Source organism: Neoarius graeffei, chromosome 18 (assembly GCF_027579695.1).
Source record: "Neoarius graeffei isolate fNeoGra1 chromosome 18, fNeoGra1.pri, whole genome shotgun sequence".
NCBI lineage: Eukaryota > Metazoa > Chordata > Actinopteri > Siluriformes > Ariidae > Neoarius > Neoarius graeffei.
This window is the reverse complement of record NC_083586.1, coordinates 58,716,950-58,743,843: the sequence shown is the minus strand read 5'-3', so window position 1 is coordinate 58,743,843 and position 26,894 is coordinate 58,716,950. Positions and strand designations below refer to the sequence as shown.

The following is a 26,894-nucleotide window of genomic DNA, read 5'->3' as shown; positions in this document are numbered from 1 at the left end:
TTTCCGGTCGAGAACCATGGCCTCGGACTTGGAGGTGCTGATTCTCATCCCAGCTGCTTCACACTCGACTGCAAACCGCCCCAGTGCATGCTGAAGGTCCTGGTTTGAAGAAGCCAACAGGACAACATCATCCGCAAAAAGCAGAGATGAAATCCTGTGGTTCCCAAACAGGATTCCTTCCGGCCCCTGGCTGCGCCTAGAAATTCTGTCCATAAAAATTATGAACAGAACCGGTGACAAAGGGCAGCCCTGACGGAGTCCAACATGCACTGGGAACAGGTCTGACTTACTGCCGGCAATGCGAACCAGACTCCTGCTCCGTTCGTACAGGGACCGGACAGCCCTTAGCAAAGAGCCCCGAAGCACCCCCCACAGAATACCACGGGGGACACGGTCGAATGCCTTCTCCAGATCCACAAAGCACATGTGGACTGGTTGGGCAAACTCCCATGAACCCTCGAGCACCCTATGAAGGGTATAGAGCTGGTCCAGTGTTCCGCGACCAGGACGAAAACCGCATTGTTCCTCCTGGATCCGAGGTTCGACTATTGGTCGAATTCTCCTCTCCAGTACCCTGGAGTAAACTTTCCCTGGGAGGCTGAGAAGTGTGATTCCCCTATAATTGGAGCACACTCTCCGGTCCCCTTTCTTAAAAAGAGGGACCACCACCCCAGTCTGCCACTCCAGAGGCACTGTCCCCGACCGCCACGCGATGTTGCAGAGGCGTGTCAACCAAGACAGCCCCACAACATCCAGAGACTTGAGATACTCAGGGCGGATCTCATCCACCCCCGGTGCCTTGCCACCGAGGAGCTTGCAAACCACCTCAGTGACTTCGGCTTGGGTAATGGACGAGTCCACCTCTGAGTCATCAGCCTCAGTCTCCTCAGTGGAAGACATGACGGTGGGATTGAGGAGATCCTCAAAGTATTCCTTCCACCGCCCGACAATGTCCCCAGTCGAGGTCAACAGCTCCCCACCCGCACTGTAAACAGTGTTGGCAGAGTACTGCTTCCCCCTCCTGAGGTGCCGGACGGTTTGCCAGAATTTCTTCGAGGCCGACCGATAGTCCTTCTCCATGGCCTCCCCGAACTCCTCCCAGTTCCGAGTTTTTGCCTCCGCAACTGCCCGAGCTGCAGCACGCCTGGCCTGCCGATACCCGTCGGCTGCCTCAGGAGTCCCGGAGGTCAACATGGCCCGATAGGACTCCTTCAGCTTGACGGCATCCCTTACTTCCGGTGTCCACCACCGGGTTCGGGGATTGCCGCCACGACAGGCACCGGAGACCTTGCGGCCACAGCTCCAAACAGCTGCATCCACAATGGAGGTAGAGAACATGGTCCACTCAGACTCAATGTCCCCCGCCTCCCTCGGAAGCTGGGAAAAGCTCTCCCGGAGGTGGGAGTTAAAGACCTCCCCAACAGAGTGCTCGGCCAGACGTTCCCAGCAGACCCTCACCATACGTTTGGGCCTGCCAGGTCTGTCCAGCTTCCTCCTCCGCCAGCGGATCCAACTCACCACCAGGTGGTGATCAGTTGACAACTCAGCCCCTCTCTTCACCCGAGTGTCCAAGACATGGGGTCGGAGATCAGATGACACGACTACAAAGTCGATCATCGACCTCCGACCTAAGGTGTCCTGGTGCCACGTGCACTTATGGACACCCCTATGCTCGAACATGGTGTTCGTTATGGACAAACCGTGACTAGCACAGAAGTCCAATAACAAAACACCACTCGGGTTCAGATCGGGGAGGCCGTTCCTCCCAACCACGCCCCTCCAGGTGTCACTGTCATCGCCCACGTGAGCATTGAAGTCCCCCAGTAGCACAATGGAGTCCCCAGTCTGAGCACCCCTCAGTACCTCTCCCAGGGACTCCAAGAAGGCTGGATACTCTATACTGCTATTTGGCCCGTAGGCACAAACAACAGCACGAGCCCTCTCCCCAATCCGAAGGCGCAGAGAGGCGACCCTCTCGTTCACTGGGGTAAACTCCAACACATGGCGGCTGAGCTGGGGAGCTATAAGGAAGCCCACACCAGCCCGCCGCCGCTCACCACGGGCGACTCCAGAGAAGTGGAAAGTCCAGCCCCTCTCGAGGAGCTGGGTTCCAGAGCCCAAGCTGTGCGTGGAGGTGAGCCCGACTATCTCTAGCCGGTACCTCTCAACCTCCCGCACAAGCTCAGGCTCCTTCCCCCCCAGCGAAGTGACATTCCATGTCCCAACAGCCAGCCGCTGTGTCCGGGGATCAGGTCGTCGAGGCCCCTGCCTTCGACTGCCACCCAATCCACACTGCACCAAACCCCTACTGCTACCTCTGTGGGTGGTGAACCCACAGGAGGTCGGGCCCACGTCACCTCTTCGGGCTGAGCCCGGCCGGGCCCCATGGGCAAAGGCCCGGCCACCAAGCGCTCGCATACGAGCCCCAACCCCGGGCCTGGCTCCAGGGTGGGGCCCCGGCTGCGTCCTACCAGGCGACGTCACGGTCCTGGATTTTTTTCTCCATAGGGGTTTTTTGGTGAACTGCTCTTGGTCTGGCCTGTCACCTAGGACCTGTCTGCCTTGGGAAACCCTAACAGGGGCATAATGCCCCCGACAACATAGCTCCTAGGATCATTCAAGCACACAAACCCCTCCACCACAATAAGGTGGCAGTTCTAGGAGGGGCAGAGGGAGAGGTATTTGCAAAAATTGAGGTTAGCAGGCTTAGAGAACGACGTTTACCTGCTTCCACCAGGATTGTTCACTGACGTACAGAAGTACACGAAGCCCTCGTCTTTACCTGACTTCGGCCCACATGATCTGTATACCTGTGTCGTTAAAAACCCATCGCCATACACAGGTATTGATCTGAAAGCGTATACGAGTTTGGATGCCTACAAATATTTTGTGTCAGGCTGGGTAACATGCCTACATCAGCGGGTCGTCCCTGGAGCCGGTGGTCGCCATCTTATTACAGCTAAGGTTTGTTCACATTTTCATTTACTTTCGGTCCTCAGGATAAACAAAATGTTATTAAATGTCATTGAAATAACTTCTTAGTCTGTTGAGACATGGCCCGTTATAAATTTGCTGTTACCAGGCAATGACCAAGAACTGTATTATTAGGGTCGGTGTCTGTGTTGTAGCAGTGCACTAGCAGCTAGCTGTTAGCACTAGCTAATGTCAACAACATAGTAGCTAGTATGTTACTGTAGCAATGTTTACGTTCAGTCATTTGGATGACTGTTAAAACCTTTCAGTCTCAAGTTTTTCCTTTACTGGATTTACTAGTTTACTGTAATTATGATCCGGCAGCTATTTACACCGGATCCAGTGTAAATAGCTGCCGGAGCGCGCTCCAGCTTGCTCCCCCTCAAATTAAGCAGCGCGCTCCGGAACCTCGGCTGGAGCACTCCGGGAGCAAGCCGGAGCGTGCTGCTTAATTTGAGGGGGAGCAAGCCGGAATGCGCTCCGGCAGCTATTTACACTGGATCCGGTGTAAATAGCTGCCGGATCATAATTACAGTAAACTAGTAAATCCAGTAAAGGAAAAACTTGAGACTGAAAGGTTTTAACAGTCATCCAAATGACTGAATGTAAACATTGCTACAGTAACATACCAGCTATGATGATGTTGACATTAGCTAGCTTGACCTTCAAAATGGCGGACACCGGGGCGTCACGTGACCCTGTGACGTCAGGTGAAAAACCTCAATACAAAACGTCCAACAAAATAATTTCCGCTTGGAATGTAAACAACCCAGCGAAATGACAGGAGCAGTTTGTGAAAAATGCGATAATTCTTGAGAAAAAACAACAACCTTTTTTTTGGGGGGGGGGGGGGGGGCTGTTTTCGAGTAGAGTTTTTTTTTATTTCGTCCTCGGTTGGTTCAGCAACACGCGCCGCCATTTTGTTTTTCTCTACTCGCGGTATATGAGCTGATATCCCAGTAGTGCAGTAGCCAATCAGAGCACGCGATTGCTCATATCCAGTGAATGTGGAGAGAATAGCTACATTTACATTTCTGTGCCTCAAATTTTGCAGCAAGTCTTTCATTCCTAAAGCATCACGTTTTCGAATAGAAAGACTTTTTTTCTGAACACATCTAAAGGTGTTTTTTAATCCCCCCCCACATTATTTTGAGTGTGAGTCTTGAGCCGCAGTGTTTAATCTTATGTTTCTGGACTTCCCCGATCACAGTCTCTACACAGAGAAGGGACCGGTCTTTCTCAGGTAGACCAACCAGTGACCGTGACCGTGTCCTAACATCAGCTGTCTTATTTATTTCAGTGTTAGGTGTCAGTTTTTGTTCTTTAATGCAGTTCATTGCTTCCTGACCTGCTGATAACAACTTTATTCACCTTTTTTTTTTTTTTTTTTTTCAGTCTGTTGCATTGATGATTTGATTTTTTTTTAATAATTCTTGCTTAAGGACATTTTAGTATTTGTTAAACTCGCCATTGAGACGTAAACGTTATGTTTAAAAGTTCACCAGAGTTGTGGGTTGGGTTTTTTAATGGATTAAACATTTGATGGAACAATGTTTGTCAGTTAGGGATGTTCTAGGATGTGATTTATCCCTTTTTTTTTTTCTTTTGGTCACATGATTACTGAAGTCCTTCCCGCACCGTATGGCGCATTAGGTGGCGCCGATCTCCGTTTCCGTGGCCCTCGGCCTCTCGTCTATTACACAGCTAGGGTTACAGTGGGAGGCGGGTCCTCTGGTAACCGCGAGAGTTTGACTCCCCACTCACATCTGTATTGCAGTGTGCCTCGCCAGACAGCAGTAGATACCATTTTATGATGGTCTTTGGTATGACCCGACTGCGAGTAGAACTCGCGATCTCCCGATCAAGAGGCGGACATGCTGACCAGTAGGCCAACTCGTGGTACATGATTATTGGTCTGAGTTTTAAAATTAAAAAAAGGGGAAAAATATCCACAAACACGTAAGATTATGATACTAAAATGTTCTTGTGAATGGAGTTGTGATGCATGTTGTATATAAATGTGTGGATGCTCATTGCTTTGTATGAAGCAGCTCATTTCCTGTGTGTCTTGTGCAGTGTGGTAAAACTGTCCTTTCTGACTTTTTATTTCCCCTCTTTTCTGGATTAACATGTGCGCGTGTGTGTGTGTGTGAGGGAGAGAGACACACACGTGTCTATACTTATTTGATTTTGGTTAACAGTGTGTTATATTTTACAGACTGGAGTTTGAGAGGCAGCAGCGGGAAGAGCTGGAGAAGCTCGAACACAAAAGGTCTGTGATTTTTAACTGCAGAAAAAACAAACCAAAAGCATGTGCATGAATTGTAATGCAGGGTGGCCGCGGGTCCTTAAGTCTTAAATTTAATTTTCCTAAAATAAGGCCATTAAAAAGTCTCAGGGTGTATTCAGACCAGGATAGTTCGATAGTTCACTTGCTTTGGTCCGAACCAAATGTTTTTTTTATTTTTTCATTTTGGTGCGGTTCGCTTTCACACTGTACATTTTAGTAAGCGGACCAAAATCTGTCAACAAAGCCACGCGCCCTGAGGTCGTTCAGCTATTGGTCAGAGACGACACGCGCACAAAGCGTTAAGTTCAAAAGTAGTCACGGAGGATAGCGCTGATGAGCGCACATCATGTTGTGACAGTTCTGGCTCTTCACGCAAGTCGCTAGTACCGCCACTTTTTGAAAGAATGTCCCTGATTTTAATGTACCGTAGGTCTGACGGAGTTTCTTCACTTTTAGCCGACATTGTTCCGGCGAGCGCGTGAACCCCTTCTCCTTCATTTTCTCACTGAATACAGCAAACACGTCGGCATTTTTGTGTGTTCTCTCCAAAAGCTCAGATATGTGGACATCTGCCCAGATCTCCACAAGGGTACGCGTTTCTTCCTCGGCCCACGTTTGCCCCCTACTCATTTTTTGTACTCTGTAGTCTAGCCTACCACTGGTCTGAATGACTGAACGACTGTTGTAAGGTTCCTTTGACAACCGAAACAGTGTTTGCACTTTGCGGTGGAGTGTCAAGACTCTGTTTCCCATAATGCTCGACAAACGACGGAAGCTCCCGAGGTACAAAAAAAGCAAAACTGTCGGATTAGGTCCGGTCTGCTTTCACACCTCCAAAAGATCCGCACCAGGGTTCCTTTGGTCCGGACCGAGTCCGACCTTGCAGCTCGGTCTCGGTCCGCTTGTTTGGTCCGGACCAGAGTTCGGTGGTTTGTATTCGGACCAACCCAAAAGGTCCGGACCAAGGGAAATTTGGTTCGTTTGGTCCGGACCAAACAACGTAGGTGTGAATACGCCCTTAAATTGTCTTAAATTTCAAACCCCGTGGTCTTAAATTTATGGAGATTTTACTCAGTCATATTGTTAAAATGTGGTACACTTTGGATGGGGGAAAAAGTTTAATCGTTTTTGATGCTCACAATTATACCGCGCAGGCTCCGAATCCACCGGTTGCTAGACACACGCGTGCTTGACAACCACTCAGTGCCTGATCTGTTGATGGAGGGTAGTCCGAGCCACAATGGGTAAATGTAAATTTAATGATAACTGGCTGCAAGATGCAAAATACTCGTGGTGGCTGAAAGCTGTACCCAAAGATGCCAACGAGGCATACTGTGTAGCATGCTGGAAGACTTTTAAGTCGGGCACAGTGGGGATAAGAGCGGTGGACTCTCGTATGAAGAGCGCCAAGCACGTTGCTTTTGCTAAAGGCCGCGAGCATCAGCCTCAAATATCCGACTTCGGCGCTGCCACCACTAACGGTCGTGGAGAAGAGGATAGATCTGCGAGATGGAAGAGAATATTGTGTGCGTGTGTCGAGTCATGGAATCCACGGACACATGTTGGCCGAAACGAATCCGGGAAAATCGCAAAAGAAGCATTAATTAATGCTGCTTTTGCGATTTTCTCGGATTCGTTTCGGCCGACGTGTCCATGGATTCCATGACTCGTCACTATTGCGTGCGTGTGAGAGAATGGTATTGTTTGTGTGTGGGTATCGTTGCAAGTGAGCAGAGCTTTCAAGTGAGTGAGCCGAAGTTTCAGGTGTACGTGCATTCACATTTGTTTAACTGTTGTTTGCTGCATTGTTGTTTGACCAAAGATGGAATTGAACAATTCTGCTTACAGTGCGACTCCCCAAGCAGAGAAAATAATTAAAAAAACCTGTTGCATTGGATTCTGTGTGTGACTTCATTCACATTGGATTCAAACGTTGTGACTGCATTCTGATTGTCACATACGCTACGTTCACACTGCAAGGCTTAATGCTCAATTCCGATTTTTTTGTGAAATCCGATTTTTTTGTGAGGTCGTTCACATTAACAAATATACGCGACTTGTATGTGATCCTCAGTATGAACGAAAAGCGACCTAAAAGTGTTCCGCATGCGCATTGCAGGATACGACGACGTCACACGCAGTGAGCATGGCCAGTGTTTACGGAAGTAAAACCGCCCGGTTGCGGTATGACCCATCCAATCTAGCTTGAATAGCTGCATCCCCCCAAATGGAAATCAGCTCCCTAACCTCTGCGTCCTTCCATTGAGAAGATTCAGAACCTTCACAGCCCGAAGCGTCCCTCGCATTGATGTCATGCGCAGGGGTGCAGATACGGTTTTTGAACTGGGGGGGACAAAGCTGCCAGCAAACCAACCCCAACCCCGATATGCCTGTCAAACTTGTTGTTAGTAAACATAGCAACCAAGCTCGAGCTCGCAACCTGTGCAGTCTGCGCAGCTCAACCAACCGAATATCAGTCTGTGTTTTGTTTTATGTGAGTTGTTGCAACTATGTATACACTGCCGTGCACCTCAATAAACCGAATGGTAATTAGTCTTTTGATTTTTCCGTGAGGTTTGCCTTATGCAAAGAAAGACAGCATAGACGGTTTTTCCTCCCTATAAGTGGGGGGGACCGAGTGAGGTGAATTTAAATCTGTCCCCCCCTCTATCTGCGCCCGTGATTATGCGCCATGTTGTTGTAACTTTTTTTGAGAGACCCGCCGCCTACTTCAGCGCAGAATAGTTACGTTTGTGGCTTGTTGATGACGTGTAAGTCGGATGAATGCGACCTGGCGGTTCAGACTGAAGTCGCATATGAAAAGAGCGGATAGGAATCGGAATTAGGACCACATATCCAAACGGCCTGGGTCGGATTTGAAAAAATCGGATCTGTGTCGTTCATATTGTCAATAAAAGATCGGATACAGGTCACATATGGGCGAAAAGATCGGATTTGAGTCACTTCAGCCTGCAGTGTGAACGTAGCCATAGTTAGAAGTTTATCCGATCCTTATATTGTGTTCTGAGTGTGTGAATGCCTGTCAAGGAAAAGAAATGAAGTACTTCTACTAGAATAGTGTTTTCTGGTGAATGTTTACAAGAACAATAAGTTACATTAAATTATATAGTTTTTTTTTTTTCTTTTCAAAAGAGTACGTTTTTGCGTGACTTAAGATTTGGTCTTAATTTTTTTTGGAACATGGTATGAAAAAGTCTTAAAGGTCCCATGGCATGAAATTTTCACTTTCTGAGGTTTAACGTTAAAATGAGTTCCTCTGACCTTCTTAAGTCACCCCAGTGGCTAGAAATTTCATAATGTGTAAACCAAACTATGCCCAACATTTGAGAATGGCGCGTCAAAACGGCGCGTTGATAAACTCTTCCCTTGCCGACGTCAGCAAGGGAGATGATCCCCATGCCCCCCCTCTGGATTCCCACCCACTGTATGGATTGCCCCGCCCAGTTGTAGTGAGGAGACCATAGAGGGAGGACACAACAACATGGCATCACCTAAGCGAGCGAAACATGGAAGTTGTGCTGTACATGGATGTGACAACACAGAAAGGAGTCTGTTTTTACTGCCGACGGGAGAGCCCCTGAAGACGCAGTGGCTTAATTTTATTTACTCCAATAATACGCCATCGAGTCTACCTAAGACGGTGTATGTTTGTCGGAAGCATTTTCCTGAGGAATGTTTCCACAACTTGGGACAGTACAGGGCAGGTTTTGCACATCAACTGTCACTGAAGCCTGGGTCTGTACCAAGCATCCCTGCCGCATCAGCCACAAACACCGAACAAGTAAGTGTAGAACTGTTAAGTCGTTTTGCCGTGTTTTAAAATCGGTGCGTTAGCCTAGCAATGGGTACATTAGCTGTGCAGCTAACCGCTTCCTGCAGTTAGCCAGGTACTCTGCGCTACAAAACCAAAAAGCATGCAGCATGCTCTGTTATAATAGCCAGTCAAAACAGTTTTTACAAAAACACCCACATTCTTTTTTTTTTTTAAGTCACTCGTTCATTTTATTTGTTTGTTTGTTCAGTAAAAACCCAAACATTTGTTGAATTTATTTTATTTCCTTGCGTCGCACCTTAATGACGTCAGCGCGCGGTATTTTTCCCTTCGCGGTTTGTTCCTTCTCTCTCACCATAGTAAGACACCCACATCCGCTTGTTCTGACCCACTGGAGGTAGCGTCACAGTGCTGTTAGCCAATCAGAGGTAACACGTTTACATGTCATGAATATTAATGATAAGACCCGCCCCCACCCTCTACCCTTCCCCGCCTCCTGCTTCTCATTAGCAAAACGACGCACTGGGAAAAGCGCTGAAATGGGGCTTTCTCCCAGGAGGCTATATCTACGTGCCGAGGGTTCATTTCGAGAAAGGCTGCGGATATAACATCCGGAAACCTCCACAAGCCCGTTTAAAGCATCAACAAACCACCATGCCATGGGCCCTTTAAGTCTTAAATTTAACTTGGACAAACCTGTAGACACCCTGGTAATGTAAGGTGTATGTATGTGTGTGCATGTGCGCATGCACCACAGGCGTCTGATAAAGGAGATGGAGGAGAAGCAGAAGTGCGAGAAGGCGGAGCTGGAGCGCATGCAGCAGGAGGTGGAGTCTCAAAGGAAGGAGTCTGAGCAGGTGCAGCTGCGCATCTGCAGGCAGGAGGAGAGTCTGCGCAAACGCAGCCAGGACATCGAGAGCCGCATGAGAGACCTTCTGGCTGAGAAGGAGCGCTTCCAGGTGTGCACAGCTGGCAGTTCATGGGGGCGGGGTGGACTCTGAATGTGATCTCATTGGTTATAGTGGCATAAGGGGCGGGAACTTTGTAAAAAAAAAAAAAATACTTACTGTAGAATTAGGGCTGGGACTTGCTCTCTGATTGGTCACAGGGGCATTAGGGGAGGGACCTGTGCTGCAATTGGTTACAGTGGTGTTAACAACAGAAAAAGTTATATAATGAGCAGGACAAATCGTCTGGTTGGTTAGGGTGGGGTCCGTATGTTCATGTTTGGAGAAACGGTGTGTGTATTCAAACAAAAAAACCACTGTAACCAAAAGTGTTTTTTGATTTTATTAATTTAGTTACTAAAGTGAGATGATTCAACCCTTGCTAGGAGGAGCGTTATAGGGAACAACAGGAGCAGAAACAGAGGAGAAGACGGCAGCAGCTGGAGCAACAGCTGGAGGAGGAGTTGGAGGAAAAGGAGGAGGAAGAGGAAGACGAGGAGCAGGCCAGGAGAGAACGCGTCGAGCAGACGGAGCTCTTCAAAGAACTGGAACGTCTGAAACGGGAGCGAGAGGAGCAGGTTGTTAAAATCCAGCTGGAGAGGAGGTAAAGCCAGACAACACTTAGACTTCGTTTATAACCTCACAATTTTTTTTTTTTTTAAATAGATTGTTTTTGTTTGTTCTAAATGCGTACGTCTAGACGTCTGGAGGCTCAGGAGCGGGAGCAGCTCTCTCTTGTGGGTCGTCTGGAGGAGCAGTTGCGGGAGCGGAGCGAGGAAGCGGCGGCACTCCTGAGCCGAGATGAGGCTCGCCGTCTGGAGGAGGAGCAGCGAACTCTGGCTGAGATCCGGGAGGGTCTGCTGCTCATGAAAGATGCGCAGGTGGATGGTGAGGACGCGGGTGAGGAGGCGCTGAGAAGTGCCAGGGAGCGGTACGAGGTTTTCAAACAGGGGCAGGTGCAGGAGCTGGGCATGTTGGTCGAGGGGCTGTCGCAGCAGAAGGAGCGGCTCGAGAAGGAGGTGGCCAACGATCACGCTGCCCTCGGAGTCATGCAGCACGCACACAGGGAGAAACAGAGACTGGTAGGATGACGCGTTGTCTCTCGTGGAATGTCCTCAATCTGTGCTTTTTATTAAGGATAACCTTCAGAATAAACGGTAACAATTACATGCCTCAGTAAAGAATTTCTAGCTTCTTGATGTCAAGTGGGCGGGGCTAATCTTGCGTAAAGTTAACCAATCTAGCAAGCAAGAACTAAACATGAAAATGAACCAACAATGAAGGGCTAACCAAGCAAGTGAAATCGAACTGATTATCAAACGTAAAGGTTCAGATCCGTCTTGTTTCTCTTTGTCCTCTGTCCCACTGACCACCTCCTGTTGTAGGGGCGTGAGACGGTGGGGTGGGGAGCGCAGGACTCCTCGTCTCTCCTGCAGGAGGAGGCTCAGCTCTCTCAGGCCGAGCACAGGCTGCAGTGTAAAGAGCGCCAGCTGCTCTCTCTGCGTCAGAATCACCTGCCCGCTGTGTCGGAGGAGCTGCACCGAGCTGAGGAGGCGCTGGAGCGAGTGCGGGGCAGAGAGACGGGGGGCAGCCCCGAGCAGGTGGAGAAGGAGCTTGACGAGATGCTGTATCAGGTCGGCAAAAAAGTGTTGTGGTGGAATCGTGGTGCAAAGTCTTAATTTGTATATAAATGAAAAGTTGAGACTCGTCATTATATACTCCTATTACTACGAGGGATGACTGAGTTTTGGGTCTCCAGGAAAAGATAGCCAGTAGAAATATTTTAATGCCTTTATTTATTGATTGATTGATTGATTGATTGAAATTAATATAATCTCCCTTCAAGTCAACACACTTCCACCGGTGGTGGAGTGCCTGGATCCCACTGGAGTAGAAGTCATTATGCCCAGGTCAGACGGCAGGCTGCAACTAGTTTTCAACTACAGTGGTGCTTGAAAGCTTGTGAACCCTTTAGAATTTTCTATATTTCTGCATAAATATGACCTAAAACATCATCAGATTTTCACACAAGTCCTAAAAGTAGATAAAGAGAACCCAGTTAAACAAATGAGACAAAAAATTATACTTGGTCATTTATTTATTGAGGAAAATGATCCAATATTACATATCTGTGAGTGGCAAAAGCATGCGAACCTCAAGGATTAGCAGTTAATTTGAAGGTGAAATTCGAGTCAGGTGTTTTCAATCAATGGGATGACAATCAGGTGTGAGTGGGCACCCTGTTTTATTTAAAGAACAGGGATCTATCAAAGTCTGATCTTCACAACACATGTTTGTGGAAGTGCATCATGGCACGAACAAAGGAGATTTCTGAGGACCTCAAAAAAAGCGTTGTTGATGCTCATCAGGCTGGAAAAGGTAACAAAACCATCTCTAAAGAGTTTGGACTCCACCAATCCATAGTCAGATAGATTGTGTACAAATGGAGGAAATTCAAGACCATTGTTACCCTCCGCAGGAGTGGTCGACCAACAAAGATCACTCCAAGAGCAAGGCGTGTGATGGTCGGCGAGGTCACAAAGGAACCCAGGGTAACTTCTAAGCAACTGAAGGCCTCTCTCACATTGGCTAATCTTCATGAGTCCACCATCAGGAGAACACTGAACAACAATGCCCTTGCATGGCAGGGTTGCAAGGATTAAGCCACTGCTCTCCAAAAAGAACATTGCTGCTCGTCTGCAGTTTGCTAAAGATGACGTGGACAAGCCAGAAGACTATTGGAAAAATGAGAGCAAAATAGAACTTTTTGGTTTAAATGAGAAGAATTATGTTTGGAGAAAGGAAAACACTGCATTCCAGCATAAGAACCTTATCCCATCTGTGAAACATGGTGGTGGTAGTATCATGGTTTGGGCCAGGACGGCTTGCCATCATTGATGGAACAATGAATTCTGAATTATACCAGCAAATTCTAAAGGAAAATGTCAGGACATCTGTCCATGAACTGAATCTCAAGAGAAGGTGGGTCATGTAGCAAGACAACGACCCTAAGCACACAAGTCATTCTACCAAAGAATGACTTGTCGTAACAGCTTAAAAACTCTGCATCTGCAGTACATCTGACTACAATGAAGGATTTGACACACAATGCCTGCGTCCACCTGTGATCAGTTGTCACCCGACCAATCGCAGGTCGCAGGATGTGTCTTTCTGCCATCTGACTTGGGCATTAGTTTGGGCCCCGAGGTAGGCGTCCACGGTCACCATGATCAACTCATTGGTGGCATAACGTTGTCCAGCCAGATCCTTTTTCAGGTTCGGGAACAGGCGGAAGTTGGAGGGTGTGAGGTCTGGTGAATATGGTGGGTGAGGGATGAGTTGGAAGCCACGGTCAAGGATTTTTTGCTATTGCCACTACTGAGGTGTGGGCCGGAACATTGTCCTGATGGAACAAGATCCCTCTGGTCACCATTCCTGGCCTCCTCTTCTTGATGTTCTTGCGCAGGCTTGTCAGCAGGTCGGCGTAGTATTGTCCAGTGATGGTGTGGCCCTTTTGGAGATAATCCCCCAGCAACACTCTTCATGCATCCCAGAAAACACATGCCATGACCTTTCTGGCTGAGACCATGACCTTTAGCCTTCTTTGGGGTGGGAGAGGAGGGGTGCTTCCACTGCTTCGACTGCCGTTTGGTCACAGGCTGGTAGTGATGAACCCAGGACTCGTCCATGGTAATGAATCAAGCCAGGAAATTTTCCAGATCAGCTTCAAAGAGTTCCAAATTGTTGGTGGACAGGGTGCACCATGTGCGCTTCTGTTCCTAGGTCAGGAGACGTGGTACCCAGCGAGTGCACACACCTTTGACAAGCCAAGCTTGTTCCTCAGAATGTTTTTGGCTCGCTCCTGGGACACACCCAAACTGTCTGCTATTTGACGAGATGACAGTCGCCGATCCTTCGTAACCATCCTGAGGAAAAGGTTGAGGTTCTCTGGTGTAGTCATGGTCGATGGCCCTCCCTGCCACACTTGTTCTCTGACCCAACATTTGACCGTGGCATACGAAGGAGCATCTTCACCTAGTGTGTTCACCATATCCTCATGGATCCAAAGATGGAGTCATGCCTTTCAACTGAAAATACTTGGTCATGGACTGGTACTCGAGTTTCTCCACTTGAACGATACCGGTCAAGTGCATTCACGTTGAAAGCCCGCAAAAAGGAAATGAACTGTCAGGATCAAGAAACTTGGGTAGGACAATAATCTGCCAAATAACATCTCATCTCATCTCTAGCCGCTTTATCCTTCTACAGGGTCGCAGGCAAGCTGGAGCCTATCCCAGCTGACTACGGGCGAAAGGCGGGGTACACCCTGGACAAGTCGCCAGGTCATCACAGGGCTGACACATATAGACACAGACAACCATTCACACTCACATTCACACCTACAGTCAATTTAGAGCCACCAGTTAACCTAACCTGCATGTCTTTGGACTGTGGGGGAAACCGGAGCACCCGGAGGAAACCCACGCGGACACGGGGAGAACATGCAAACTCCGCACAGAAAGGCCCTCGCCGGCCCCGGGGCTCGAACCCAGGACCTTCTTGCTGTGAGGCGACAGCGCTAACCACTACACCACTGTGCCGCCCTCCAAATAACATCATGTCGACTAAATTTTAATTCACCTATCTCACTGTTTTCTGGGTGAGGCTCAAAACTTATCAGTTACCCCTCATATTTTATGCACTTTAAAAGGTTGGTTTATCCCCTGATGAACTCTCCTCCTTTCCTCACTGTCCTGTCCTCCATCAGATAGAGAAGGAGCTGGAGGAGAAGCAGGAGCGTCTGTCTCAGCACGGCGCCAGTGCAGAGCAGCTCCTGCAGCTGCAGCAGACCTACGAGTTCACAGCCAACGTGGCTCGGCAGGAGGAGAAGGTGCGGCGTAAAGAGCAGGAGATCCTGGAGACGAGGGAGAAGCAGCAGAGGGAAGCGCTGGAGCAGGCGGTGGCCCGGCTCGAGAGGAGACACTCGGCCCTGCGACGGAGCCTCAGCCAGGAGCCTGAAGCAGAAGAGGCCCGCAGGAGGAGCATCGTGGCCTCCATGGGACACAACGGCACACGATGCACTGTGGTGCCTGAGCTCGACCAGGAGAGGTGTGTGTTTTTTTTTTTTTTTTTTCCCTCCATATTTGTGAATATTTAGTGTTCACCACAATCCCAAGTGAGAACTAGCCTGAGCTAAACATGAGTGTATCCCACTGTGCTAATACTATAAATTGTTGTTGCTACATATAAACAATCCTGATTCTCATGCTGTTGTGTTTGGTTGCTTGAAAAATTTCACAGGTGGGATTTTAGATAGCGGTCTGTCAGTGTGCGATTCCTCACATTTCGTTCATGAAGCTTTTTTTTTTTAATAATCTTTGCTAGATAATTGATCTAACAGTCAGTGAGATGGCCTTTTGATTTTCATAAAATTGGTGAAATTTACATGTTTATTTCTGTAATATATCACAAAATATCAGGCCATTCTGTGGCTGGGAAGTTATTTACTTTGAGGGGATTAAAGCAAATAATGTGCATGAAATCGCTCACTTTGCACAGTCAAGCAGACAGAGGAAATCTGTGTGTGTGTGTGCACATGCACAGGTTTACCTTTGAGCGTGCGCTGACCGTTCCATCATTCTGTTGCTAAACGAACAGCTGCTCACACTGAGGTGCTCGCTGAGTGCCGATATTTATTAGTTTGGTCCTGCGTTTCCTTTCCTTCCTATATAACATAACGTCTTTTCTTCTCGCTTTCCGTTACTGTACTCAGTCTTTCACGTTTCATTCACACGCTCACATCCTCCATTTTTCTCTCCTGTTTCAAATTTGTATCCCACAATGCCTTGCGTGAACAGGGAAAGCCCACCACGTGATGTGATGCATGATGTAGTATCTTGTATTGGTTCATGGTGAAGCAGGAAAAAATAGAGAATTTAGGGCCACGTGGAGATAAATTCATTAATTGTTCTATTTAAAAAAAAAAAAAACTAATAAAATTGGAAGTCTGTGATTTGAATTCAGTAGCTTTCGGTCCACTAAACAAAAATAATCAGGTGTCGGGGAAAATTCTTTTTATGACCTACACTTGAAAAATCTGAAAGGCGGTCTACCTTTTTACCCCATACTGCCTGGGTGGGACTTGCATACAAATAATTGTGTGCGTGTTTCAGGATGGAGAGAGAAATAGCTCAGCTAAAGCAGAGGATCAGTGAGAGTGAGACGAGTGGGCGGAGCCTCTCTGTGAGCAGTGATGACAAGAACAGTGTGGGGAACTGTCCGATGAGCCCCATCCAGAGCCTTAACGCAGTGCTGCCGCTCACTGATGACCGGTATCTTCCTCACACACACGTTATTATGCTATTATATGCATCATCACATCTTTGAAGTGTATTCCTTCGTTATTTTGTGTGTGTAGGTTAAAAGCATACATTGAAGAAGAGGTTCAGAAGAGGCTGCAGCAGATGAATCTGCTGAACCCTGACAATAAAAACGGTCTGCCGCTGTCCTCTGAGCCGCTGCAGGTATCCTCCATTCTCACAACCCCGAAAACACTTAAGCTGGGCATACACTGTGCGATTTTTGGCCCGATTTTGACACGATTTTCACTCGTGCGACTATTTTGGAGATCGGGTCGAGTTTTGGCTCAATCATGCGTCTCGGATTGTGTAGTATACATGGGGTAACGACAAGCGATTAACACCTCACAACCTCCTCCCGATCGATCGGATGAAAATCAAACCTGTTTGAAATCCTGAGCATCGCACCAGAGCATCGGATCGTATAGTGTGAGAACAGGAATTGTAAGTTGCGTGCTGTTTACCCCTGCGATTCACTCGTACAGTGTGAGCAGCAGCTGAATACCGCGATTGAAAAAATCGCACAGTGTATGCCCAGCCGTAGTTACAGTCACGGTTACCATGGTGATCATAGTGTTACACTATAACTCACTATCTGTGTTTTAGTACTTAAAAAAAAATAAATAAATAAATAAATATATATATATATATATATAAATAAATAAAAAATTAGGGCTGTCAAACGATTAAATTTAATCGCGATTAATCTCAGAATTTCATATACAACCCCGATTCCAAAAAAGTTGGGACAAAGTACAAATTATAAATAAAAACGGAATGCAATGATGTGGAAATTTCAAAATTCCATATTTTATTCAGAATAGAACATAGATGACATATCAAATGTTTAAACTGAGAAAATGTATCATTTAAAGAGAAAAATTAGGTGATTTTAAATTTCATGACAATAACACATCTCAAAAAAGTTGGGACAAGGCCATGTTTCCCACTGTGAGACATCCCCTTTTCTCTTTACAACAGTCTGTAAACGTCTGGGGACTGAGGAGACAAGTTGCTCAAGTTTAGGGATAGGAATGTTAACCCATTCTTGTCTAATGTAGGATTCTAGTTGCTCAACTGTCTTAGGTCTTTTTTTTGTCATATCTTCCGTTTTATGATGCGCCAAATGTTTTCTATGGGTGAAAGATCTGGACTGCAGGCTGGCCAGTTCAGTACCTGGACCCTTCTTCTAGGCAGCCATGATGCTGTAATTGATGCAGTATGTGGTTTGGCATTGTCACGTTGGAAAATGCAAGGTCTTCCCTGAAAGAGACGTCGTCTGGATGGGAGCATATGTTGCTCTAGAACCTGGATATACCTTTCAGCATTGATGGTGTCTTTCCAGATGTGTAAGCTGCCCATGCCACACGCACTAATGCAACCCCATACCATCAGAGATGCAGGCTTCTAAACTGAGTGCTGATAACAACTTGGGTCGTCCTTCTCCTCCTTAGTCCGAATGACACGGCGTCCCTGATTTCCATAAAGAACTTCAAATTTTGATTTGTCTGACCACAGAACAGTTTTCCACTTTGCCACAGTCCATTTTAAATGAGCCTAGGCCCAGGGAAGACATCTGCGTTTCTGGATCATGTTTAGATGCGGCTTCTTCTTTGAACTATAGAGTTTTAGCTGGCAACGGCGGATGGCACGGTGAATTGTGTTCACAGATAATGTTCTCTGGAAATATTCCTGAGCCCATTTTGTGATTTCCAATACAGAAGCATGCCTGTATGTGATGCAGTGCCGTCTAAGGGCCCGAAGATCATGGGCACCCAGTATGGTTTTCCGGCCTTGACCCTTACGCACAGAGATTCTTCCAGATTCTCTGAATCTTTTGATGATATTATGCACTGTAGATGATGATATGTTCAAACTCTTTGCAATTTTACGCTGTCGAACTCCTTTCTGATATTGCTCCACTATTTGTCGGCGCAGAATTAGGGGGATTGGTGATCCTCTTCCCATCTTTACTTCTGAGAGCCGCTGCCACTCCAAGATGCTCTTTTTATACCCAGTCATGTTAATGACCTATTGCCAATTGACCTAATGAGTTGCAATTTGGTCCTCCAGCTGTTCCTTTTTTGTACCTTTAACTTTTCCAGCCTCTTATTGCCCCTGTCCCAACTTTTTTGAGATGTGTTGCTGTCATGAAATTTCAAATGAGCCAATATTTGGCATGAAATTTCAAAATGTCTCATTTTCAACATTTGATATGTTGTCTATGTTCTATTGTGAATACAATATCAGTTTTTGAGTTTTGTAAATTATTGCATTCCGTTTTTATTTACAATTTGTACTTTGTCCCAACTTTTTTGGAATCGGGGTTGTAGTTAATCGCGATTAATCGAATTTTTTAAAATCTATGTAAATGAATAAGGCTTTTAAAGTGAAATGTTATAATTAAAATGGTGAACACATTTTATGCTAAAAGTACTTGTTAAAAACTGCTGGGACCAGAGAAAATGGTAAGGGAGTTTATTCACTCACATACTAGGCAGTACTGAACATACAAAACACAAAATTGGATTTTGTGATGGATTAGGGAGCTGTAGTCTCAAATATAAAACATGTAGTCACATACTACTGTGTCTCAGTTCAGACGTGTGACAAAATAAAATAAAAATGAAATAAAACTTCAATTGTGCAGGAGTTGTATTCAGTCACAGCCTATAGGACTTCACAGTGCTGTGCAAACAAAAATAAATTGCAGTTGGACTTCAAGAAAGACATTTAGTGTCATATCACAGTGCTACAGCATACTGAAATCTCACTTTACAAAAGTATTTTAGAACTGCAAAGTGCATACCAAAACCAACTCGATCACACTTCTTTTGAAATGAAACTTCCCGTTTAACAGACCTTTCTCCATCACTCACACTTACTCTTACTGATCAGTCCCCCCAGGATTCCGCGGGCCTTTTTTGTGATTGTTGCGGGCTAAAATGTCTGATGTTGCGGGGTTTTTCCAAAAAATTGCGATGAAAGTTGCGGTGTTTTTTAGGTTTTTGTTGTGATTACATTGCGGGAGGAAGTGAAAGTTGCGAGAAATTGTTGCGATTTTCTCTTTTTGTGATTTAAAATTGAGTGATATGTTAAATATTAAGTTATTACTGAAAAACTATTGATTAAAAAAACAGACACTGAGAAATGGTCCTATAAACAACTTTACCAATATAAAAGATGACCAGGACTACAAAAATGCAGAAAAATAGGCTTTACTTATCCAAATGCTCCTGTTGGTTCAAAAGTTAAAGTGCAGAGAACCTCACAGCACAACATGAAGTTCCCTTAAAATATAATATAAATGCCTCAGCTTTCATGTAAGAAAAAAAAACTATTAATACTAGTACTGTGTGCAGGCAGTCTCTCCTGAAGACTAAATTAAACAATAATTATAAACTAATAAAATAAATGGCTCAGGCTTCATAGAACAACAATGTGAACAGAATCTCACAGTATGATACTGAAGCTGCCTAAACAATGGAAAATAAAATACCATTTTGGCAAAAATGTTGGCATCCATTAATTTCTTGTATTAAGTAAAAAATAATGTAAAGTGCACACAGTCCTTCACTGTAAACATAACACACTTTCAGTAACAGAATTTAAGCCTATATAAACACTGACTCGCACATGCAGTGTTGCCAGATACTGCTGACGTTTTCCAGCCCAAAATATGTCCAAAATCCGTCAAAATGCACTTGAAACCGCCCAATCTGGCAACACTGCGCACATGCTGCTTCTCTTGAACGTATACACGGAAGTAAGGCGGAAGGTAGTTTGTCGACGTCACCTCAAGACGACGCCAACGATTGGTCAAATTTGCGGGAAAGTTGCGGTGATTGGATATAATTGCAACACCGCCCTGAATTCGCGGGGATTGGTTGAATTTGCGTTGAAGTTGCAAATCGCAACATCGCGAAATCCTAGAGGGTCTGATTGAAGCAGCACGCGACAAGCCTCAACATGAACTACGGGTGACTCACAGGGCCAAATTAGAATTTGCGTTAACGGCACTATTTTTTTTAATCGCGATAAATTGAGATCGCGTTAATGCGTTATCACGTTAACTTCGACAGCCCTATATAAAATATATGGTTTGTATGGTATATTGTAACCTAGAACAGGCAGCCAGTCAGCAGTGAAGAGTACTATTAGCCAAGCCCCAAATGTGTTTGGTTCCTGTTAGTACAGATCAGGTGAACACGCTGCTGCTTGGCAGAATCAGAAATAAACTGTCATGCCCCCATCGTGTTGTCTCTCTGGACCTCCAGACCTGATGCCAAGTGGTGCACAAAAGTGCCACGGACCTGGCAGGTATGGAAGTTGCCCCGCAGTGACGACTGACTTGCCGAGTGATGGCATTTGAGTGGCTCTTCCGCATGTCATCTGGTGGTGCGTCTTGACCTTGTTGGGTTCATCGGCACTGAAAAGCGCCCTGCTGCCAGCGCCTTATTGGCGATGTACTATTTAACCCATAGCTGGAAGCCAGGCAGGTGCTACCACTCTGGGTCAGAGCGGACCTGGGAGCAATGGTGATTAAGGGGTAACTCCACTTTCCCCAATATTCAAGTCCTCCTGGAACTGAGACTCACCACCGGTTGCAGTTTAAAGTCATACCCAGGACTAAACCACGCTGGAAGTGGAGGATGTCCTTCACATATCCACATCTACCTCGTTAAAACTTTAGCATGCTAACATCACGTAAGGATAAATCGGCTTAGCATTAGAATTCTGCAAATGTCATTACGATTAAGAGAACATTTTATATACCCAAGTCTTCGGTGTTCACTCAGACTTTCTTCCGACCAATCAACCGGAACCTTTGGCACTAGACCAGGAAATGGTGGTGTATAAATAAAGCTTTGCTTTACACTGGTTTAATGAGTTGTGTTCAACCCAACAGGAGGATGAGGAAGTTGGTGAGCATAGCTCTGTTCGAACAAACATGCAGGTAAGCAGAGGCCTCGTCCAATCAGCAGTGGAGATCTGTATCTGAGAATGAGAGTGATTTGCATGCTCTGAATCGACATAATACCAACAGATCTGTCTGTGCAGCAGATACATAAAGATAATCAGGGTGTGTTCTGCTTCTTGGAATCACCACAGACTCTTTGCATGCTCCAGAACGACTACATTTAAATTGTAAAAATGATTTTTTTCTGAATAAATTTTACAAGGGTGTTTTTTTTTTTTTTTTTAAATGTTAGTGTGTAGAATTTTCTATATTTCTACATAATATGACCTAAAACATCAGATTTTTCACACAAGTCCTAAAAGTAGATAAATGAGACAAAAATATATTATACTTGGTTATTTATTTATTGAGGAAAATAATTCAATATTACATATCTGTGAGTGGCAAAAGTATGTGACCCTCTAGGATTAGCAGTTAATTTGAAGGTGAAATTAGAGTCCGGTGTTTTCAATCAATGGGATGACAATCAGGTGTGAGTGGGCACCCTGTTTTATTTAAAGAACAGGGATCTATCAAAGTCTGATCTTCACAACACACGTTTGTGGAAGTGTATCATGGCACGAACAAAGGAGATTTCTGAGGTCCTCAGAAAAAGTGTTGTTGATGCTCATCAGGCTGGAAAAGGTTACAAAAGCATCTCTAAAGAGTTTGGACTCCACCAATCCACAGTCAGACAGATTGTGTACAAATGGAGGAAATACAAAACCATTGTTACCCTCCCCAGGAGTGGTCGAGCAACAAAGATCACTCCAAGAGCAAGGCATGTAATAGTCTGCGAGGTCACAAAGGACCCCAGGGTAACTTCTAAGCAACTGAAGGCCTCTCTCACATTGGCTAATGTTCATGTTCATGAGTCCACCATCAGGAGAACACTGAACAACAATGGTGTGCATGGCAGGGTTGCAAGGAGAAAGCCACTGCTCTCCAAAACGAACATTGCTGCTCATCTGCAGTTTGCTTAAGATCATATGGACAAGCCAGAAGGCTATTGGAAAAATGTTTTGTGGACGGATGAGACCAAAATAGAACTTTTTGGTTTAAATGAGAAGCGTTATGTTTGGAGAAAGGAAAATACTGCATTCCAGCATAAGAGCCTTATCCCATCTGTGAAACATGGTGGCGGTAGTATCATGGTTTGGGCCGGTTTTGCTGCATCTGGGCCAGGACGGCTTGCCGTCACTGATGGAACAATGAATTCTGAATTATACCAGTGAATTCTACAGGAAAATGTCAGGACATCTGTCCATGAACTGAATCTCAGAGAAGGTGGGTCATGCAGCAAGACAACGACCCTAAGCACACAAGTCGTTCTACCAAAGAATGGTTAAAGAAGAATAAAGTTAATCTTTTGGAATGGCCAAGTCAAAGTCCTGACCTTAATCCAATGGAAATGTTGTGGAAGGACCTGAAGCGAGCAGTTCATGTGAGGAAACCCACCAACATCCCAGAGTTGAAGCTGTTCTGTACGGAGGAACGGGCTAAAATTCCTCCAAGCCGGTGTGCAGGACTGATCAACAGTTACCGCAAACGTTTATTACAGTTATTGCTGCACAAGGGGGTCACACCAGGTACTGAAAGCAAATGTTCACATACTTTTGCCACTCACAGATCTGTAATATTGGATCATTTTCCTCAATAAATAAATGACCAGGTATAAATTTTTTTTTTTGTCTCATTTGTTTAACTGAGTTCTCTTTATCTACTTTTAGGACTTGTGTGAAAATCTGATGTTTTATGTCATATTTATGCAGAAATTATAGAAAATTCTAAAGGGTTCACAAACTTTCAAGCACCACTGTAGGTTAGCTTTGTATCACTTCTGTTTTGTTGCATCTCGGTAGGCGTTTGGTACTCTGGGGAGGATCTGGCTATGTAACAGTTGAGACTAAGTCAAAACCAAGTCAGGGTGAGACCGAGTCAAGACCAGAACCAGACCAGTGTGTGTGAAGGGGGGGCCGGGGGAGGGGTGACAGCTGTTAACAGGAATAAAATTTTCAAATTAGCAATGAGTCATGTTCTTGGTCGCATTTGAAGCAAGAAATTTTCCATCCAATCACAGTAACAATGTTAACAAATAAATCAGACAATGCACAGGCAATTTAGTGAAATCCCCCACAGTTGTGGTCTTGAAATAAAATCCCGAGACCGAGTAAAAATGCGGTTGATTCAGAGATGAAACCAAGACCTTCAAAAAGTGGTCTTGAGACTGGACTTAAGAACTACAACACTAGTTAGTGGTCAGTGCTAGGTGCAGTTACACTCAAATTTCAGCCTTATAATTTTATGTGAAAAATATCGATATTTCAAACAGTGTTGTCTGATGTCCAGAGTTAGTTACACAATGGCTACATCCTAGCTAGCTAAAACGTGTCTTGGTTATTAGCTAGCTCATGCAGAAAGCATGAGCTTCTCAAGTGTTCTAATGCCTTTAACTACTCAAAGATCTTCCCGTACTGACTGCAAAGTCATCTGAATTTTTTTTTTCAAAGATTATTTTTTTGGGCTTTTTCCACCTTTATTGGATAAGACAGTGTAGAGACAGGAAATGAGCAGGAGAGAGACGGGGAGGGATCGGGAAATGACCTCAGGTCGGAATCGAACCCGGGTCCCCGGATTTATGGTATGGCGCCTTATCCACCTGAGCCATGACGCCCCCAAGTCATCTGAAATTTAATTTTTTTTTTATTGTTCATGGCATTCTCCTTTGTCTTGCAAGAACAATATCACATGGACAAACTGGATGTGATCATTTTGGTGTCCTGAGGGTCGCTTTTCTCCGTTTTGGGACGGTTTTCCTCCCTCTTGAAGTAAACAGTACAGCCCTACGGAAACAGTCGAACGCAAGGGAGGAGTTTTAACTAATTAGCATAACTATGGAACTGCGTCACACCAAGATGGCGACACCACCAAGACTCTGCATCAACCTCTGAGAGTTTTGAGTCGCAGGGATGTAATCTGTGGTTGACGTTCGCGAATAGATCCGTGAAACAAAAGACGAATATACAGTATCTTTTCACTGTTCCTGATTTTGTGTTTTCGTTTCTTTCTCTGTAAGATCAAAACATTTGGTGTATAACTCCATCAACTCGTTCCCGTGGAGTCGAGCCCATGCACTCTAAGGCTAAGATAGCTAAGCGCTAGCTAGAATGATTCATCTGTCCAGAAAAATGACATCATCTAACCATGCTCTACCTTGCAGTCGCACTCGCTAGGCAGGCTTTCCTTTTCTTTTCCGCTGGCGAGAGAGCCGAGTCCGCCATGTTTGCCCACGCCGACTTGTTTTGGTTAAAAGTAGGTCAAACAGACACGCCCCATGGTGGTCACGTGATCGTGTTGCTCACTTGCTTCGGCAATTTCCGGAATCATAAAATGCGGGACGCTTTTGATCTCGGCAAAACATTTACACACAGGATACACTGTGTGTGCAGCAGTGAACTATCTCAAAACTCCAACAGTGGTAGAAATGGAACATTTTACCCAGAATTCAACTTTACAGTCAGAAACTTTAAATTTGAACATGATATCAAGTCAAACCTTCAGAAATGTTTTCACATGATTGCTGATTGAACAGCATGATGGAAGGCTATTACGCAGTTGCAGCACCAGAGACTGAACATGCTGCTGCTTGGCAGAATCAGAAATAAACTGTCGTGCCCCCATCGTGTTGTCTCTCTGGACCTCTAGACCTGATGCCAAGTGGTGCACAAAAGTGCCACGGACCTGACGGGTATGAAAGTTGCCCCACAGTGACAACTGATTTGCCGAGTGATGGCATTTGAGTGGCTCTTCCGCATGTCATCTGGTGGTGCGCCATTGACCTTGTTGGGTTCATCGGCACTGGAAAGCGCCCTGCTGCCAGCGCCTTATTGGTGATGTACTATTTTAACCCATAGCTGGAAGCCTGGCAGGTGCTACCACTCTGGGTCAGAGCGGACCTGGGAGCAATGGTGATTAAGGGGTAACTCCACTTTCCCCAATACTCAAGTCCTCCTGGAACTGAGACTCGCCACTGGTTAGTCATACCCAGGACTAAAACTGAAAACCTTCAGAAATGTTTTCACATGATTGCTGATTGGACAGCATGATGGAAGGCTAATAATGTGGCTTTTTTTTGTAATTTATTTATTTATTTAGTGCCCTTTATTTTGTTAAATGTGCCTTTTTAGATGGCTTATAGGGTTTGCTTCATTTGAGTTAATTAAAAAAAAAGTGGTCTGAAAGATAGCTAAAACATGTACAGTATTTTACTTTGGAATGTACGACATGTTGAAACCCATTTGTTAGCACAGGGCTTTTCAAAGTGTGGGGCGCGCCTCCCCTAGGGGGCGCCAGAGTTCTTCGGGGGGGCGCAATGTGAGGAAAAATAAACCAGAATAAGTTACTACTGCGGACATTTAGCGAACTTCAGCTAGCCTTTGCCAGAGACAAAATGGATCGATTTTTAGTACCTAAAGCTACAGTGAGTGAGGAGACAGAGTCTGGGCCAAGCAAAAAAAAAAGAAGCAAGTATGACCACGATTATTTAAAGTTTGGATTTTCATGGACTGGATCTGAAGATGCTCCACTGCCACAGTGTGTTGTCTGCCAAGAGGTGCTAGCTAACGATGCTATGAGATGTTTAAAATGTGTAAAACAAGACGTTTTAAAAAAAGCACGTTTAAAATGTGTAAAAGAAAAAAAAATGTGTACAACAACCTTTTTTTTTTTTTTTTAAATACGAATGGAATATTAAGTATAGCAACAAAAATTGTAAGGGGGGGTTCTGTTGGTTATTTGCTCTCTGAGGGGGGGCTCACTCTCCCACACTTTGAAAACCCATTTGTAGGGGGTTCATGGTTGCCTGGAGGAGGCACTACGCATGGACATCAACCTGGACTTTAGAACCATGTATTTATGCGATCTTGAGGAACTTGACTGTGGGAGAACGTTGAAATATTTGCTGAGGGTATTACTGGTGGCGGCTAAAAAGGCCATAACTAGAAAATGGCTTCAAAGAGACCCACCAAGTGTGGATGAATGGCTAGATGTGGTGTACGATGTGTATAAAATGGAAAGGATTACCTACGCAATGAGAAACCAACAAGACAAGTTTAATGATGATTGGATGATTTGGCTATACTTTGTGCTACGCAAGAGACCAGATTTTCTTTAAAGTTTTTGTTTCCTGTTTTTGTACTATTGTCTTTTTTTTTCCTCCTCAGAATGTGAAGGTTTGGTTTTAAATATCTCCCCTGGTTCCCTTTTGTTGTGTGTGTTTTTTTTTTTTTTTTTTTTTTTTTACTTTATTGTTTTCGTGTACAATTTTGAATTGAAAAAGGAAAACTTCAATAAAAATTTAAATTACAAAAAAAAAAGAAAACCAATTTGTTAGCATATTTACAGCAGATGTGCTCCTCAAGCAGGGTACTATTCCCCAACCCTAATGACCTATTCAAAATCTCCGAGCCATTGTTCAAGCAGGAGTAATCAAGCAAACGATGTTCCAACGCTAAATGTTGCTGTATAACGATGTTTCAGTAAAGATCGCTGCACTGATGGATAAAGGCTTCAG

The 26,894-nt window shown here is 45.3% G+C and overlaps 1 protein-coding gene across 2 annotated transcripts in view; it reads left to right on the top strand.

Annotated features, from left to right (window-relative positions):
* Window positions 1–26,894, top strand: part of kif16ba (kinesin family member 16Ba) — a 70,742-nt gene that overhangs the window by 29,808 nt on the left and 14,040 nt on the right. The window contains exons 18-26 of one of the 2 annotated variants that reach the window (XM_060899089.1): window positions 5,192–5,245; window positions 9,814–10,015; window positions 10,390–10,607; window positions 10,704–11,085; window positions 11,389–11,637; window positions 14,772–15,112; window positions 16,177–16,335; window positions 16,422–16,527; window positions 21,272–21,319. In XM_060899089.1, the coding sequence (XP_060755072.1) occupies window positions 5,192–5,245; window positions 9,814–10,015; window positions 10,390–10,607; window positions 10,704–11,085; window positions 11,389–11,637; window positions 14,772–15,112; window positions 16,177–16,335; window positions 16,422–16,527; window positions 21,272–21,319 (1,759 nt within the window). The remainder of the gene's footprint in view (window positions 1–5,191; window positions 5,246–9,813; window positions 10,016–10,389; window positions 10,608–10,703; window positions 11,086–11,388; window positions 11,638–14,771; window positions 15,113–16,176; window positions 16,336–16,421; window positions 16,528–21,271; window positions 21,320–26,894) is intronic. The other variant, XM_060899090.1, reaches the window with a different exon arrangement.